At 40.2% G+C, this 15,540-nt stretch overlaps 1 protein-coding gene across 14 annotated transcripts in view; it reads right to left on the bottom strand.

The window, feature by feature from the left end:
- ebf3a (EBF transcription factor 3a) overlaps positions 1–15,323 on the bottom strand; it is a 103,485-nt gene extending 88,162 nt beyond the window's left edge. For all 14 annotated transcript variants that reach the window (XM_042336917.1, XM_042336919.1, XM_042336920.1 and 11 more), the window contains exons 1-6: positions 14,917–15,323; positions 14,366–14,522; positions 13,863–13,926; positions 12,877–12,932; positions 9,302–9,375; positions 7,553–7,621 (exon numbers count right to left, since the gene is read on the bottom strand). In XM_042336917.1, the coding sequence (XP_042192851.1) occupies positions 7,553–7,621; positions 9,302–9,375; positions 12,877–12,932; positions 13,863–13,926; positions 14,366–14,522; positions 14,917–15,050 (554 nt within the window). In that variant the 5' untranslated portion in view covers positions 15,051–15,323. The remainder of the gene's footprint in view (positions 1–7,552; positions 7,622–9,301; positions 9,376–12,876; positions 12,933–13,862; positions 13,927–14,365; positions 14,523–14,916) is intronic.
- Positions 15,324–15,540: the final 217 nt, after the last annotated feature.

The following is a 15,540-nucleotide window of genomic DNA, read 5'->3' as shown; positions in this document are numbered from 1 at the left end:
AAAAATAGAATTAATTTCTACTGTATTTAACTTTCTGCAGAAGGGAGATATATCGGTAACATGTAGTTTGTACACTTATGCTTCTGATCTTACTGACCTTTACCGAGCACTTCCGACACCTACTGAGCCGAAAGCTAGGGCAAAAAGAAACCACTGCCATCACCGACTGATGAGCTCTACCGCAAAAGGTTAAATATCTTAAAAAAACAGATGGTGCAAGAACTAATACTTCTTCATCCATATGTTCCTTTAACTCTCACCAACATGTGCGGGAAGATAATTATGGCACATCGCAACTTTAATTAAAGTGCTAAAGCCATCACTAAAATGTTTGATGAGGACCGCATTACATCGGGATTGAAATATTGACTACGGAGGAAGATAAAGTGGACACAGTCTTTTTAGCTATGTTATGACAAACTCCACAGGAAAAGTTGAAATAGCCATTGAAAATTAGTCCTGATTAAATTAACCTGTTATTTATATTTTAAAAAGTATAAAAGGTGAATTCATGTCTGGATACTATAAAGTTTATTTTACCTCCAAATGAAACTTTTCTCATTCTGAGATCTAATTTCTGAATTAATACATCAGTAAACATATTAATTAAAACCATCTGAATGCTAAAGAATTGGGTTAACCAGACTTTGCCTTCTCTCTTTCTATTTCTGACTCCTATTCCTTCACTCATCTTCTTCCAGATGGATAGAAATAACGGCTTGGCCTCTTACAATAGTTACCTCTATTCAACAAACTGATAATGTCATTTAGGCTGGATAAAAGTAAATAGCTACCCAGCCGAGGCATAGACAGCACAGAAGGCATACGCACACAAACTTGTAGAGGAAATCCTAATCAAATTTGGGTTGGTAAAGTGCATTCTTGACAAACCACACAATACCAAAACCAATTCAATTTTACTGGTTATTATTCAAAAAGAATAGGCACCCGAGTCTGCTCATTGTGCATTAATAGCCCTACTCCAACTGTTAGGGGCTTTTGTCGCCTGCCTAAATTGAGCCTTCTGTGTGGTCACAAGTCTTCCGAGCATGGCTAGGGTGAATGTGCAGAGCACCAGCAGTGCATTCAATGCTAAAAGGGGGAGTATTCGCCTTGTACACACAATCAAATAAAGTTCTTTTACGGCACATATGTCACAGTCAGATGAACCCGGTCTGAGTTCCAGCTATTTGCTTTTCAATAACTCCTTTAGCTGCAGATTAATCGTTGCTTAAATTTCACTTTAGAACTTGTTCGACTTTTCAAGCAAACTTTGGTAGGAAGAGACTTCTCTACTTCAATTTCTAAACAAAAAAAGTCTGGATAAATGGTGTTTTAGGGTTTTACTTTGCAGGCTCTAATTTTACTTTGTCTTTATCAATGAATGCAGGGAGTTTTCAGTAGGTCCTGTAGTGGTAATCGACACCCAGCCCCCACTGCTGTGTTTCTGTCAAAATAGCCTCTTTCAGCTTCAGCAGGGAGAGCAGTCTCGGCAAATGAACTGCTCTTTCTCACCAGATGTGTAACCGTGTTTCGTCTTTCACTAGCGACAAGCTGGAGCCAGCTTCTTCCGTTAGCTGGGCCTATGCTACATGTCTTACAACAACACAAATATAAGGCCTTTCCTTTCTCCATATGTTAAACTCATTTCCCAAAGAAGTTATTATTTTGGAAATGCAACATGAGCCTTAGAAAGTCAGTCATTACACATCGTAGTGTTTATTCACGCAAGTATTTACTAATACAATTAATTTTAGTTTGATGTATATTTCTAGTAATGTGCAGCCCTGCCTCATTAAAACAAATTCTCTTATATTAAGCCTCTTGTTATAACAAAGTTGTTTTCCTTTGTCCCAGCTAAAAACAGCAGCAGAGCTGAAACCTTAATAGAATGAACCTCCTGACAATGACCCCGTCAGTAACCATGAATTTGTTCACATTGAGTTGGAGTTTGTGTTGTTTCGCTTACGACAAGTAAAGATTGAGATTACAGTATATAAAATAACTTTAACAAATTAAGAAATATTTCTTGGGTTATTTTTTAAATTAAATACAGCCCAAAAACTTTGCACACCCCATTATTTTGGTATAAAAGAACAAGAATATGTTTCTAAGATAAAGCCCACAGCTGCTATTTGTTGAATGGTAGTTCCACCAAAATGAGTGTTTTTCATTTTCTCTCGAGTGTAAGATCTGGAAGCTCTGCCAAGTACAGGTTAAGCTGCCTGAGTTTTCACTTCCTGTAGTCCTGCTTGTCAATCACTTTCTGGTTTCTGCAGTGAAAGCCTCTGTCATTGTACTTAGAAACTTCCATTTCTACCACCATAGTTCCCTGCACGAAACCATCCATCATTTGTACCCCAACATTTTATATATGATTAAAGGTTTGCTGAAAGGTTTGAGAAGTTGTATGGGCAGGCTCAATGAACCAACCATGCACTCCTGACTAAAACTGTTCCTCTGTTATTGCGAAAGCAAATAAACACTACTGCATCATATGGCTAAAAAAGCAAACATCTTGACTCATTGATTCAGAATATTTAAACTTTATTAACCCTTCATTCAAGCAGCTCTGTTCCTACTTTTATGGCTTAGTTGCTCTGAAGGCAATGGGAGGGGGTGGGGGGGAAATGTTTTGGTGGAAAAAATACCTACTTTTTTTCCTTAAATCTGAATAAGAGTTTTTTGGGTTTTCAGCGGATATCCCTCTCATAAGTCAAGCAATTCATCAAAGACATCCAAACAAAATTACAGGCTGTGGTGGTATCTCTCTTTTTCACCTGATAAGACAGCAACAGAAGCACAGGATGGTTTCTATCAGGTTACCTCACTTAGTATAGCTTTTGACAGCCTGGCTTGTCTGGCCCTCCCCTCCCCCATTCTCTTCCCACATATGCTCTTTTCAGTATCTCTTTGTATCTGAGTAGCCTTTTTTTACTCCCGTTTACTCTGTTGTCTACTCTGCGTGCTCTCCCGCTCCAACTGTCCCTATTTCTTGTTATCCCATTGCAGTCTATGGTCACTGAGATATATATAGTTTTTGAAGAGTGAATGAGCACACTGGTTCTCAAAAAAATTTGTTTTTCTTCAATAGCACAGGGATGTGAGATGGTCATAAATAATGCAGAAATGTTCACACCTGTGTACTTGTATGGAGACTGCATTTGTAGTTTCTCCTGACCCGAAATGCATTTTCTACTGTCATGCCCATTAATCAGACATATACTGCATCCTTGAAATCTGTACAGAAATCTAGTCGAAGTATAGAAACTGTTTACGCTGAAGACTTACATTTATTCGGTTCGCGTAAATTTTTACACCTTGGAAAGTAAAATCAAAGCACAACAAAAAAACTGAGAAAGCAACTGGCTCATGTTGTCATTTTGAAACACTAAAGTAAAAGAGAAAGTGAGGAGGAAAAATTAACACTAAACTGTGCTGTTCTAATTACATTATGCAGATGTAATGACAACATGTCATTCAAAAAGGGTTTCTATATAATCTCTAAACATACAGTGGAAACCACCAACAATCACAGCTTTGCATTAATTGTCTAAACACTGTAGCATACTAAGTGCAAGATAACAAAAACAATGTTTAATTTAAAATTATGAAAATTTCAAAATCCTGCTTGCCAGTTCCAAGCTTAGCCAAAACGTAAATGGCATTCAAGAAGACAATGAATTAAATTTTGTTTAATGTCCCTTTCCACGGATTCTAATTTACATTGCATTTTTAACAAAACCGTTGACCTTATAAATGCTGGCATTTGTACAGCTTCAACAGAGTAGGGTTTAATCATGCTTTTCCAAAGCCATAAGGGAAAATGTTTTAACTGTGCTCGTTGGATATGGACTACGAACAAAAACACTGGGATTGGTCAAATGTTTATTCTCACTGCTTCCGAAAACAGCCTGACAAGAAGATGTAAAGGTCTAGGGAATAACCCATCACTGTTCCTAGGGTCTGGTAATAATCATACATAATCATTTGGAAATATAGCTAATAAGAAATATAATGAATGTTAAGCAAAATCGGCATTAGGCACAAATTACATGATATTAATAGTTGAACAGGTGCAGAAAGGCGCTTTAAATGAGGTAAATGAATAAAATGTCCCAGAGCACAACTGTGTGCACTGACAAAAAGTCAATCACATGAATTATTCAACAACTGAAGCTGCCAGCAAAGGTCAGCTTTCTTTGACCTTTGTGACAGGAAGTGAAAGGAAGCAATGTTGACTAAGAAAACTGAAATCAGTCTTCAGCTACTATGCTTCTATCACTTAAAAACTTAAAAGGACCTTAAAACACAGATTTAGATGAATTAAAAACATTTTCTCGCTACATTCAATAGTACGTTCCTAAGTAAAAGTACCTGAAACAATCTTTGCCTTTGTCAATAATTCTGTCAAATCGCACGGAAATTATGATATTTTACGCTGCTGCATAAGCATTGAAAAATTATAACNTTTTTCATACGTTCTGAGGTCAATGAAAATATTTTAGAAAGCAGCGGGCTTGAAATTCTGTAACAGCTGTTGAACCTAACTAAACTTTTCACTAAACTGAAGCCATTCCAATCTCTCCAAGAGAGAGAAAATGGGATAAACAGATGTCTGGCTGCTGTACAGAAAATAGGACACACTTGGAATGATAAGTCTGCTGAACTCTGTGCAGAAATGCCAGCTCTATAGGGGATGCCAGTTACTACTAGTAAAGATGCCAACTTGCTATTTGACTGCACTGGTGCCACTGGGAAAATTGTGCTGTGTGTGCTATCGGTAATGTATCGTGAACCCATTAATATATCCCAGCACAGCTACCACAGCTCTCACCAGCCCGTTGCTGTGCTGTGTTGTGATTGTAATATAATCCTGCCTCCTCTTGTCTTCCTCAACAATCAGTCTTTTCAATTTTCAACAGTTGGACATTGCATCCATCTACATTGAACCCACACAGGGAAGGAAAAGGCAAGAGGATGTACCTTTCCAGGAATTTCCGCAGTTAGCAATAAAATACCTTATGATAGCACAGAGGAATTATTTTAGCCAGATCACGGTTTCAGTTTTAACAGTTTCTGCAGCATCCTGTAATCATTTATGACCATCAAAATGTATGGGTGAAATATAATTTATCTTTTTCAGATTTATGATATATAGACAATGGGTGTTCTTAATAAAGAACATCTGCTTTTATGTTTTTCCAGAAAACATTATTTTACTATGAAAATGATATTCTCATCCTGCCCAGCAGTACAACAAAGAAAGTGTGTTCTTTCTTCTCCCCCACTGATTCATTTTAGGTCAAAAGACTTTCCCTTAAACAGTTTATTTGCAGTAAGCTGCTATGTCATTTCTTTTTTTTTAACCTAACGATGGACAATGACTTTGATTTACGGAACACTGCTTGGACTTGAGCTGGAACAAATGTGTGGTCATAGATCTCAATTCAAGATTGAATTATTGGTTCATATCCCGAGGACAAATATGCCTTATCTGTTCAGAACCTGCTAAATGTGTCCGAGGGCAAAAAGGAACTGGTAGAGCGTGCTCCCTGTGATTCCTTTTAGAACCAACTAGCCAAGTGATGAGATTGCTCACCGGGGATCTCTAAGCCATGCAACAAAACAGGGGGGAAAAAACACTGCGAATGCAGGTTCCCACTTTAACTTTTTTTAGCGTGAAGTCGTGCAGTACCGATATTCCTACCGTGTATTTCTAATGTTCAACCCATGTGTTAACCTCTGACTGGACATGTAACAGTTTTCCAGAATGCCATGTCAAGGTAAAAACTTTTCCAGTCTTCTTTTTGCTTTTTTTAAAAAAAAACAATTCCACTGAAACAGAGCTTAACAAATATGATTAAAGCTCTACGGGTTCATCGCAGTACTTGGTATACGTTGCTCCGTTTCGGTTAATTACAATTCTTACATAAGCAATTGTTTTTGTATACTTCAAGTAAATTTAGAAACATGCAGCAGATTGCTCATAAATAATTTAGTGTTTTAGGCATTTGTGCTAGTTATACAGTAAACTGCACAGCAGTTATTCTTACGAGTCATTAATATGTTTTGCAGCAGTTTTCTTAGCCACGAAAATATAACTATTTTATAAAGGACAATAAGACAATGTAAGAGAAAAACGGACAATGCTCACGCGCTTGTGTTTGACTATTTGGGAATTATTCATCCACCGATATTTTAGAAATAAACGTTCTGATTACGTTAGATAGAAAATATTCTTTTTAAGAACAAAATCCTATGCACTGTGCGCATCAGATTAAAATATTCAATCTTTTTATTTTTAGGATTTACAGTACAAAATTTAATTCTAGGATTCAAATCGTCTTATTTTATTTCTCCCTATGGAACACAGACTTCTGTTTCGACAACAATCATATCGTGACTTAGAATTCCATCAAGGTTGATCAGGCACAATCAATTCGTAACATTAACGTGTGTGTTCAAATAATATCTGCCCGGCAGAGATGCTCAGGGAAACACCACGAGTTATGAAATGTAAAATCATCCGCCGAACTTCTCCTACACCATAACAATGAAATCAATAATGCAAATTACACAGTATACGTCCAGTATATTTACTTACAAAATTCACTTGACAAACTAAAACAATACTTGTGCTATATGGTAATTACAGACAATATGTAGAAATTCTACCTTAAGTCTTTGAGGCTAGAAACACTAAAGACAAATATAATTGTATTGATTTTTGTACACCAAGTTCTTCAAACTGTTGAACCTGCCTTCAATTGCCTGACACAATCCCAGAGTGATGGCAACAACTGGCCAGCCCTATTTGATTACTAATAAGAAAGATGTCCCCTCTGTCAGATAGCTAACATTCTCCACTAAGCAAACAGCTATTCCAGCTAGTCAAACATTAGCATTGCTCTCCACTGGTGGTGCATATTTCGTCAGGCTTAACTTAGGGTCTTTTCCTGGTTTAATTTTCAGACACTGGACACCAAAGTTCATGATCAGAAGATACCTCAGTAATGAAAGCAGCTGAAACTCTATCCTTGTTCAAAACCGACTAAAGCTTTGAATGAGAAGCAAGTTATCATATTTACACTTTCCAGTAACTTTTATTGTACTGTATGTGGCAACAGCGATTTTGTAGAAAGATAATGCCATGAATCTTTCAGCAAGATGAATTTGGTACTAACAAAACAGACCAATACCTAACAAAGCACTGAACCAATGGGACAACTAAAAGTAGCATAAAATATTTGTGAGTTGGTAAGAAACATTTTAGAACACATATCTGCATTTAAAGCCACCACTCTCTGGGTATAAAATACTCCTCACAGTGAGAATGGTGGCAGATGAAACTGCTTCCCCTGACAACTCACAAGCAATTACTGAATCCCCACAGAGTGAGCCACCAGGTTTCCAAGTCAACCCACCTGTGCATGATAACACAAAAGGATAACAAATGGAACAATGCACAGAATGAACTGAACGCAAGGCTAAGGATCACGGTGGCACGAGGCATCGAGCATGAATACGAAAATGAAATAAACTTTCCTACCTGTCAATAATAACGGGGTCTGAAGGAGTTTCGTTCCTGTTGCCGCAACTTTTCTTGTCACAGCATCGGCTGCAAATAAAAGAATTAAAAGTACTCTTAAAAGAAAATCCTCAATTCCCATCCCCCTCCCACCTTTGCTTGATCACATTCAGTAAACAAGCGCAGCAATAGCAATGTTAACGGATTGAAAACAACATGTTGTGATGTGTCTTTGCGTTGATCTCAGAAAAGAAGCAGGAGGCATGAGAATACATTTTCACAGCTTCCTCTTTTGTTTACCTCTAATTGTCAAGCTGTTATTTCTGGAGAAGATGCAAGGTGCCACTTTCTACCAATTTTTCCACAAGCATTTATTAATTGGATCTCTAACAGTACGCGTGTAGCCCTTTCTGATACTTTGCTTGAAAAAAATTGTCAAATATATGTTTTTGAAATTGAATTCAAACAGGAATAGGGCAAATATAATATGTGTTTGTTTCATAGTTGTATAATGGTTACATGTCTAAATTGGCTAAATTAACACCATATGGTAGGCAAAGTATATAAAGCCCTTTAAAGCTGACAGCTAAAGTGATTAAAGAAAGTCTACAGTCTTCCACTTACAGCTTAAATCACATCTGTGCTCTCTTATGTTAATTGCAATACATGCAGTGGTGGATAATAAAGAAATTTTACTTTATTGGTTGTAATTTATATTTATTACCTGATATAAGGAAAACTCAGCTTTGTACATTAGCACTGTTACAGTATGTTTTAAGTGAAATGACATTAAGCAATAAGCATAATAGCTAGGAATAGTATGCCCCTTAGAGTATGATACCTGTACTGTAGCCTGAGATCCGAGCTTATACTTCCTGATCAGCTATGTTCTAACAAGCAACTATATTTCATATTCAACACATACAAAATCAATGATGCATTTTTATTTCCCTTGTTGGGTGAAACTCTTATGGCAGTTAGAAAAACAGGTGGGAAATTGCTCTTCTGACACAAATCCTGGTGATGTGCACGGTATCTAACAACAATATGAACAATGCATCACTGCTTTAGAGAAAAGGTTAACTGACAGTATCAAAATCAATTCTCACATACATGAGCTCAATAAGTACAAAGAGTTTCCTTTTTTTATCAATAACAGATTATGGTTTATCTGTGTCTCAGAGTAGTAAAGAAGAGGGGTAGTAAAATGATATTCGAGTGATCTGTGACTCCTATAGCATCACTGACAGATGGATCAACTGTGACCTGTTTTCGTTGTGTGTGTGTTTTTTTTAGTCTAAAAAGAAAAACTATATAAAAGTCGCAGGAGTGGTATATTAATCTGATCCAGTGAACAGCCTATTGGGGGGGGGGGGGGGGGTTACCTGATTAATGCTCAAGACAAAAAAAAAAGTAGATTATTCAGAATGGAAGAACATAAACTTGAATGCGTTTGAGATCAAGTGACCAAAACTCCATCCACTCGACGTGGGGGTGAAGCTCTGCTGAAGAACTCGCACTAAAAAAAAAAAAGAAATGTAGATATTTCTGTGCGGCACAAATTGCGCTCTTTTAAAATCGCTTTGCAAAAAAAAAAGCGCCCGTTATTTATTTATTTTTTTGGGGGGGTGGGGTGTGGGGGGGGGTGTGGGGTGTGGGGGGGTCGTTTTGACGTTTGCGGTTGAGCGGGACCCGGCAATTGAGACGTCTGAACTTTTCGTGCGGGTTCGCTTTATGCGCCATTCGCGTTCGCTAAACGTCTTCTCTCACCTGCACATAATTTCGTGTGTGAGAAGCACTCGGCACATTTCGGGGTTTTTGTCTTGTCCTTCGTATATTATCGCCTAAAGAAGAGAAAAAAAAAACGTTGGCCCCCCCAACGAACAAAAAAAACCATCCAAACAAAAAAAAAAGAAAAGAAAAGAAAAAAAAAGAAAGAAAGAAAGAAAGGAAGAAAACATCAGCCATTTGACACGGGACAAGTTTACGTTAATAGCCATTTAGCGCAACCGCTGATACTTCGGATTGTGCGGAAAAGTCATTGCAATTTCAACCGTTTCGACTCCAAAAAAAAAGAGAAAGAGAGAGAGAGAGAGAGAGAGAAGAACCCTCGAAAAACACGGAGAGAGAGCGGTGGCTTCTCCGCCCGTGAGACCCCCACCCCCAGACCCCCCCACATTCGCGCAAATTCCCGCAGTGGCTCCGAAAAGAGCGAAGAGGCGCAAAAAAAGAAGAAAAAAGGCGCCAAAGTCATCCCCCCCTCTCTCTATCTCTCTCTCTCTCTCTCGCACCCGTTATTCCCAATCCCACCTTCATCTCATTCGGTTCGAAATTCCGGGTTTGTTTGGGGTTTTTTTTTGGGGGGGGGGGGGGGAGATGGAGGGTCGGTTTGGGTTTTTTTTGGGGGAAGGGGTTGTTTTGGGGTTTTTTTGGGGGGAGGAGGGGGTTGTTTGGGATTATTGTGAAACCAGGTGGACAATAGTTGCCATTAATCCACTTGTCGTGTTAAAAACTCGTGTCGCAGGGCAGCGGCAGGAGGTGGTGCGCGTTATAAAGGGGCGAAAGGGGGTAACATTGCCACTGAGTGTCACCTCTCGACACAACCCCTCGTGGGTACACATTCACACATTGGGTCAACTTACTTCGCAACAACTCTCGTCTTTATTCTACTTGAGCTAATAGACCATCGCTTGTGTGTGTGTGTGTGTGTGTATATATATACACACACATATACTACACTATATGGAGTATATTTGTATAGAATATTATTCGGAGGGCGTCAGGGCAAAGTTTTAGATTGTTAGGAGCAACGCAATTTGGATGTTGTTATTGTTGTTGTTGTTGTTGTGTGTCGGGCTGCCGTGTTTGCCTTTCGAACCCCCCCGCCACTCCCCCCCCAATAAAAAAATGATATGGAGATGAAGGGGTGGGGGGGGGGAGGGATGGGATGGTGAGGGGGGGGAGAGCCCGGCGATTAGTTCTCGAGACGAGTTCGCGGAGCGAATCTGGTGTTTATTTTTCAATTACACACAATGATTTTTTCCTAAAAAGACAGTCTGGGAGTACGGTTGAGTAATTATTGAGCATTCGTTCTCTAACAGCAGCCAGATGGTGTGAGCTCTAGGTGTGTGCGTCCTCTTCCCCCCACTAGCCTTTCTCCCAGCGCCTCTTCTCCAGCGAACACAGTGCAATTGCAGTGCACATACACACACACATATGCACACATATGCACACACACATACACACACATACACACACATGCACACAGACACACACACACACGCCGTAGCTTTTTTACAACTCAACTGAGCGCATCGGATCTCAGCTCCAAGCTGTCTGCTCCCCTTGTTATTCATCTAACAAGATTCACTCTCCAGCATCCAACCCCATCGCTGCTCTCACTCACTCACTCACTCACTCACTCACTCACTCACTCACTCACTCACTCACTCATTCACTCACTCACTCACTCACTCATTCACATTTGCAACAAACAGCTCGGGATCTTTCGTTTCTTGTTGTGCTGTCACTTAAAGTACAACCCATAAACTTAAGTTGGGGTTATCTGTGCGTGCGCTCCCCCCCCCACTCCATTCTTGGTAACACCTTCACTCTCCCCTCCCACCCACCCATTCCCCCCCCCCCCCCCCCCCATGTCCATATGATTTTGTTGGAGATTGGCAGGAATGTATTTTGTTTCACGAAAGCCGAATTCATATCGGAGCTGTTCAGCGCTGCTGACTCCTGGATCAGTTACACAGAGCTCTTTGCCCATCAATGAGGAGAGTGGGGAGATTAGACGCTTCTGAAAAGCCTTGTTTACAGCACCATTAAAACACTCAGAGGTATTATGGCTTAAATGAACAATGTTATCTTTCAAAATAACGATAGCCTCTTCATACCCTACTTCGCGCAGGCAGTGAGACTTTCCTCTCTCACCCACAGCCCCCCTCCCCACACACACTTTTTTTTTATCAATGAGGTCGTTGGCAATCCCTGAAAACATTCAGCTATTATGCACGAGGGGTCTGTGGAGGGGGAGAGGGGAGAGTGGGGGAAGACATTGTCAATTTAAAAGCACTGAAGAACGAACGCTAAATGGATTTTCAGAGCTATTGAAATAATTGTTGCGTTGTGGGTTTTCTCGCAAGTTCTCAGCTGCTTGACAGACAGGCAGTCTCTCAGTGAGGACAAAACTTTCGTCATGTGCGGGTCATGTAATGGTTAAAGTTTATTTTTTTTAAAACAAAGAAAGAAAAACACGTAGCTCGGAAACTTTGGAGGTTGCACGTATAAAATCGCTATGTGATCGCGGGCTTCATTTGCGAATGCGTATTTTTTAAATATATATGTATATATATATATAGAGAGAGAGAGATCCTGCGATTGCAATGAAACGAAAACAAGCTTTGTGAAGTCCTCCCCCCCAAAAAAAAATTGGGTTAACAATAAGAACAAGGAGCGAAAAATAACGGGACCGCTTTAGAGAGGGCACCGTTATTGGTATTTTTAAAGGAATGTTCATTGCTTTATTATGCTTACATGTCGGGGATAATACCATTACAGTGTAAGTGTGCAATAAAATTCATTACCGGGATGGCGAGGTATAAGGCCACTATGAAATGTGAGAGTAAAGTGCCGACTCCCGTGGCTAATTACTGTGCAGCAGTTTTGATCAACTGCAGTTATCATCTTTGAAGTTGCAGAAGACAGGCTAAATAATTTAATAAGCAACTGCCTGTAATTATGTTATTTACAAGGTTTGACAGACAGATGATAAAGAAATACAGCTGATCTCAGGGAATGGACGGTTTTGTGACCCCTGGCGCACCCCCTCAATGCTACAGCTTCTGGGCAGGGACAAATGTAGGGCTGAATTATGGTGAATGGGGCTGAGAGGTGAATTTGAACTGGAGGGGAATAAGATGACTTTTCACCTGATCGCATTTAACTCAGTAGACAAATGGACATGCCAACTGCCAGATCATCTAATTTGACAAAAATCAAATCACACCCTGTTTCAGAACGTGTGAGTCTATTAGACTTAACACCAGGCCTCCTCAGTTACACAGCATGTTATAGGACTTATATATATATACACACACACACACATTATTATATAGATATATATATATATTTCAAGACTGAAACGCAACCCGCAAGATTAATGTAAGACTGAAAGACTGTGTTTTTTTTCCTAAAGACCGATATCCCTCCCTAAACACACAGCACACAGTACGCTCGAAACTGTCTTATATCGAGCGCTGTTTTGTGGTGGGTTCGTGGGAGAACATCAGTTGTAAACTTTCTCAAGACACAAATCAAAACTTTCCGACTCTTCTCACCTGTTTGGTCATAGAATCGATGAGTCTAACATAGAGATCCTGTTCTGTTCGCACCCCTAAAAATAAAGTAAAATGAATTGTAATGATACTTTAATTTTTTTAAAATATATATATGCATATACGCTTATCAACCTCTGTTGAGGATGGTATCAACATCGCGGTGCCAAAAAAATATAAAGAGCCTCGGGACAACTTTATTATATTACGATACTAAGAGCGAGCTGTTATTTCGGCTGATAGGGAAATCTTGTGCTGCCATTGTAGTGCACACAATAAAACGAGCTGATGGGAGGCGATAACACGTGAATAAAATACCCGCGAGTGAAATCAAAAAGGGTATCACAGGAAATTCGCGAGTCATCCCTTGAAATGTAATTGTTAATTTCATAGGTTGGGTTTGAAACGCGGAGTTTCAAGGAGTGCAGTGGAGCGGAGAGGACAGCGCTTCTCCTTGTGTCAACTTGTCTGGTCTCGGACTTGGTGTATATATATTTTTTACGTGATTTGCCAGACATTCGTGTTACTCGGACTCTGGATGTCCTTTACACGTCGGATTCTGATATTCGGATCGGGGGAAATCCGTGTTCCACGACGGAGAAACGACACGATCACGAGATTGTCTCTGATTTTAGTTGAATTTGTTTGAAAGCCGACTCCTACACTGAGTGTCCCGCGGATCGTGTCGCCGAGACACGAAACCGTGCAATATTATGTATTTTAACAGAAAAAAATAACAAGGACTCTGCTCTGGACATTCTGGGCAGAACAGCATTTCACCTTTTTTTAAGTTAAAACGTCCGATTGATGGATAGATCACCGCCGCGTTATATATTGCGTGTGGGTTTTTTTTTCTTGTACAGTCAAAAATGCCCGAGAAGGCGTTAAAGTTACCTAAAAAAGTGACTTAACGTGAGCCGGGACTCCACATCTAAGGCAAAGACCAAACTTATACATACACATCCGTGGAACAAATCGGTGCAACTTACCATTGCTGTACAATAACTGAAGTTTGTAATGTATTCCATTATTGGTTTTCTCGTTGTTTGGCTCCTGAAAACAAACAACATACGTTAATAATTACACTGTTCATTGTATCACACAGGCCATTTTTCTGTGCCTCTGCTCAAATATTACTGAATCGCCTTGAATGCAAAACAATATCTGTAGGCGACTGCGTTTCAGGACAGCGTCCAGTTTCACGAGTTCTTGCATTTCAGCAAAAGAGCACATTTAGATTCAGTCCTTCTTCTACTAAAATATTGACCCAAAAAAGTCATAAAAAGGCACTTATTTTTCTGAGCAGCCGAAAGCTGTTGAAATAACAAGCATAACTACACGTGGTTTGGGCTCCCATCGAGTACCGTTATGCCTGTTAGTTAACTGAGCACTTAAAAGACCCCCACCCCCACCACCACCACTCCCCCTCCCCACACGCACACACACACAACACACACCAAAATATAATGCATTTCTACAGTGAGCAACTTACTTTCTCTTTCTCCACAAAGTCCACAAAAGCTGTTCTTTCGATCTCCACTGGCTGTCCCTGCCTGTCGTAAAGGGCCAGGACGAAGTGGAAAAAATTGGATTTTCTGAGGTTTGAGGGCGGCTGCTTTTCAAAATGTGCCCGAGCCAAACCCACACCGCTGCGGGGGAAACAATAACACAGTGTATCGGTGAGAATTAGCTGCACTGGAGACACAGAGAGCAACTGATGAAAAACATGGGAGATGGGAATCACGTTTGGGAGGCGAGAGAGATTGCTCGATTTGTGGCTAACAGTGATGCGATGCCATGCAATGAAAAGGGGGAAAAACTGAAAAGGGGAGAAAAGAGTGTTTGAGGGGATTTTTTTTGGGGGGGAGGGTGGGGAGAGGGGTGGTGTGGGGTGGGGGGCAGTGGTGGTGGTGGTGGGGGGGTGGTGGGGTGGGGTGGTCGATATGAGAAACGTAAACACACACATGCACACACACACACACACACACACACACACACACAAAAATAATATCACAGGGAAGGTAGGATTTGATTATAACATACCTCTGGGCGGCCGTGTTAGCATCCACTACCCCAGCAGTGTGCATCCATGATCGAACCGCATTCATCCCACTTCCAAGCGGTTCCTCTTTCATGGTCGTCCCACCTCTTGGTATATTTTCCTGAATTCCAAACATTAAAACAATTTTTTTTCCCCTGCCCAAACCAGCTCCTGCACGGTATTGTTTTTTTTTAAAAAAAAGAGAGAAAGGTTCTAGGAGATGTCAGGTTGTTGTCGGTATTTTTTTTTTTTTTTGGTTTTGTTTGGGTTTTTTTTTGTGTTCTTTCTGTTTTTCCTCTCCCCCCACGGCGAATGGAAGGGGGGAATTAGATGAGAGATGACTTCGCTCGTTATGATCAGGAGGTGGAAGAGGAGGAAGAGGAGGAGGAGGAGGAGGAGGAGGTGGAGGAGGAGGTGGAGGAGCAGGAAAAAGAAGAAGAAGAAGAAGAAGAAGAAGAAGAAGAAGAAAAAAAAGGCGAGTTTCAGTTCAGACTTCTTCCTCTTCAAGATGTCCTGTGTCGGCGCGACATAAACAATTTCAAGAGTACTTCAGCGCTAGTTGGATCGTGATCCGTGGTGGAGAAAAGTGCAACTAGCGGGACATTCGGTTTAAGAAGTAAAAAGGA

The sequence above is a fragment of the Callorhinchus milii genome, unplaced genomic scaffold (genome assembly GCF_018977255.1).
Source record: "Callorhinchus milii isolate IMCB2004 unplaced genomic scaffold, IMCB_Cmil_1.0 Scaffold7, whole genome shotgun sequence".
Taxonomy (NCBI): domain Eukaryota; kingdom Metazoa; phylum Chordata; class Chondrichthyes; order Chimaeriformes; family Callorhinchidae; genus Callorhinchus; species Callorhinchus milii.
Note: the sequence above shows the minus strand (reverse complement) of the source record. Positions and strands in the feature narration are given on the sequence as shown.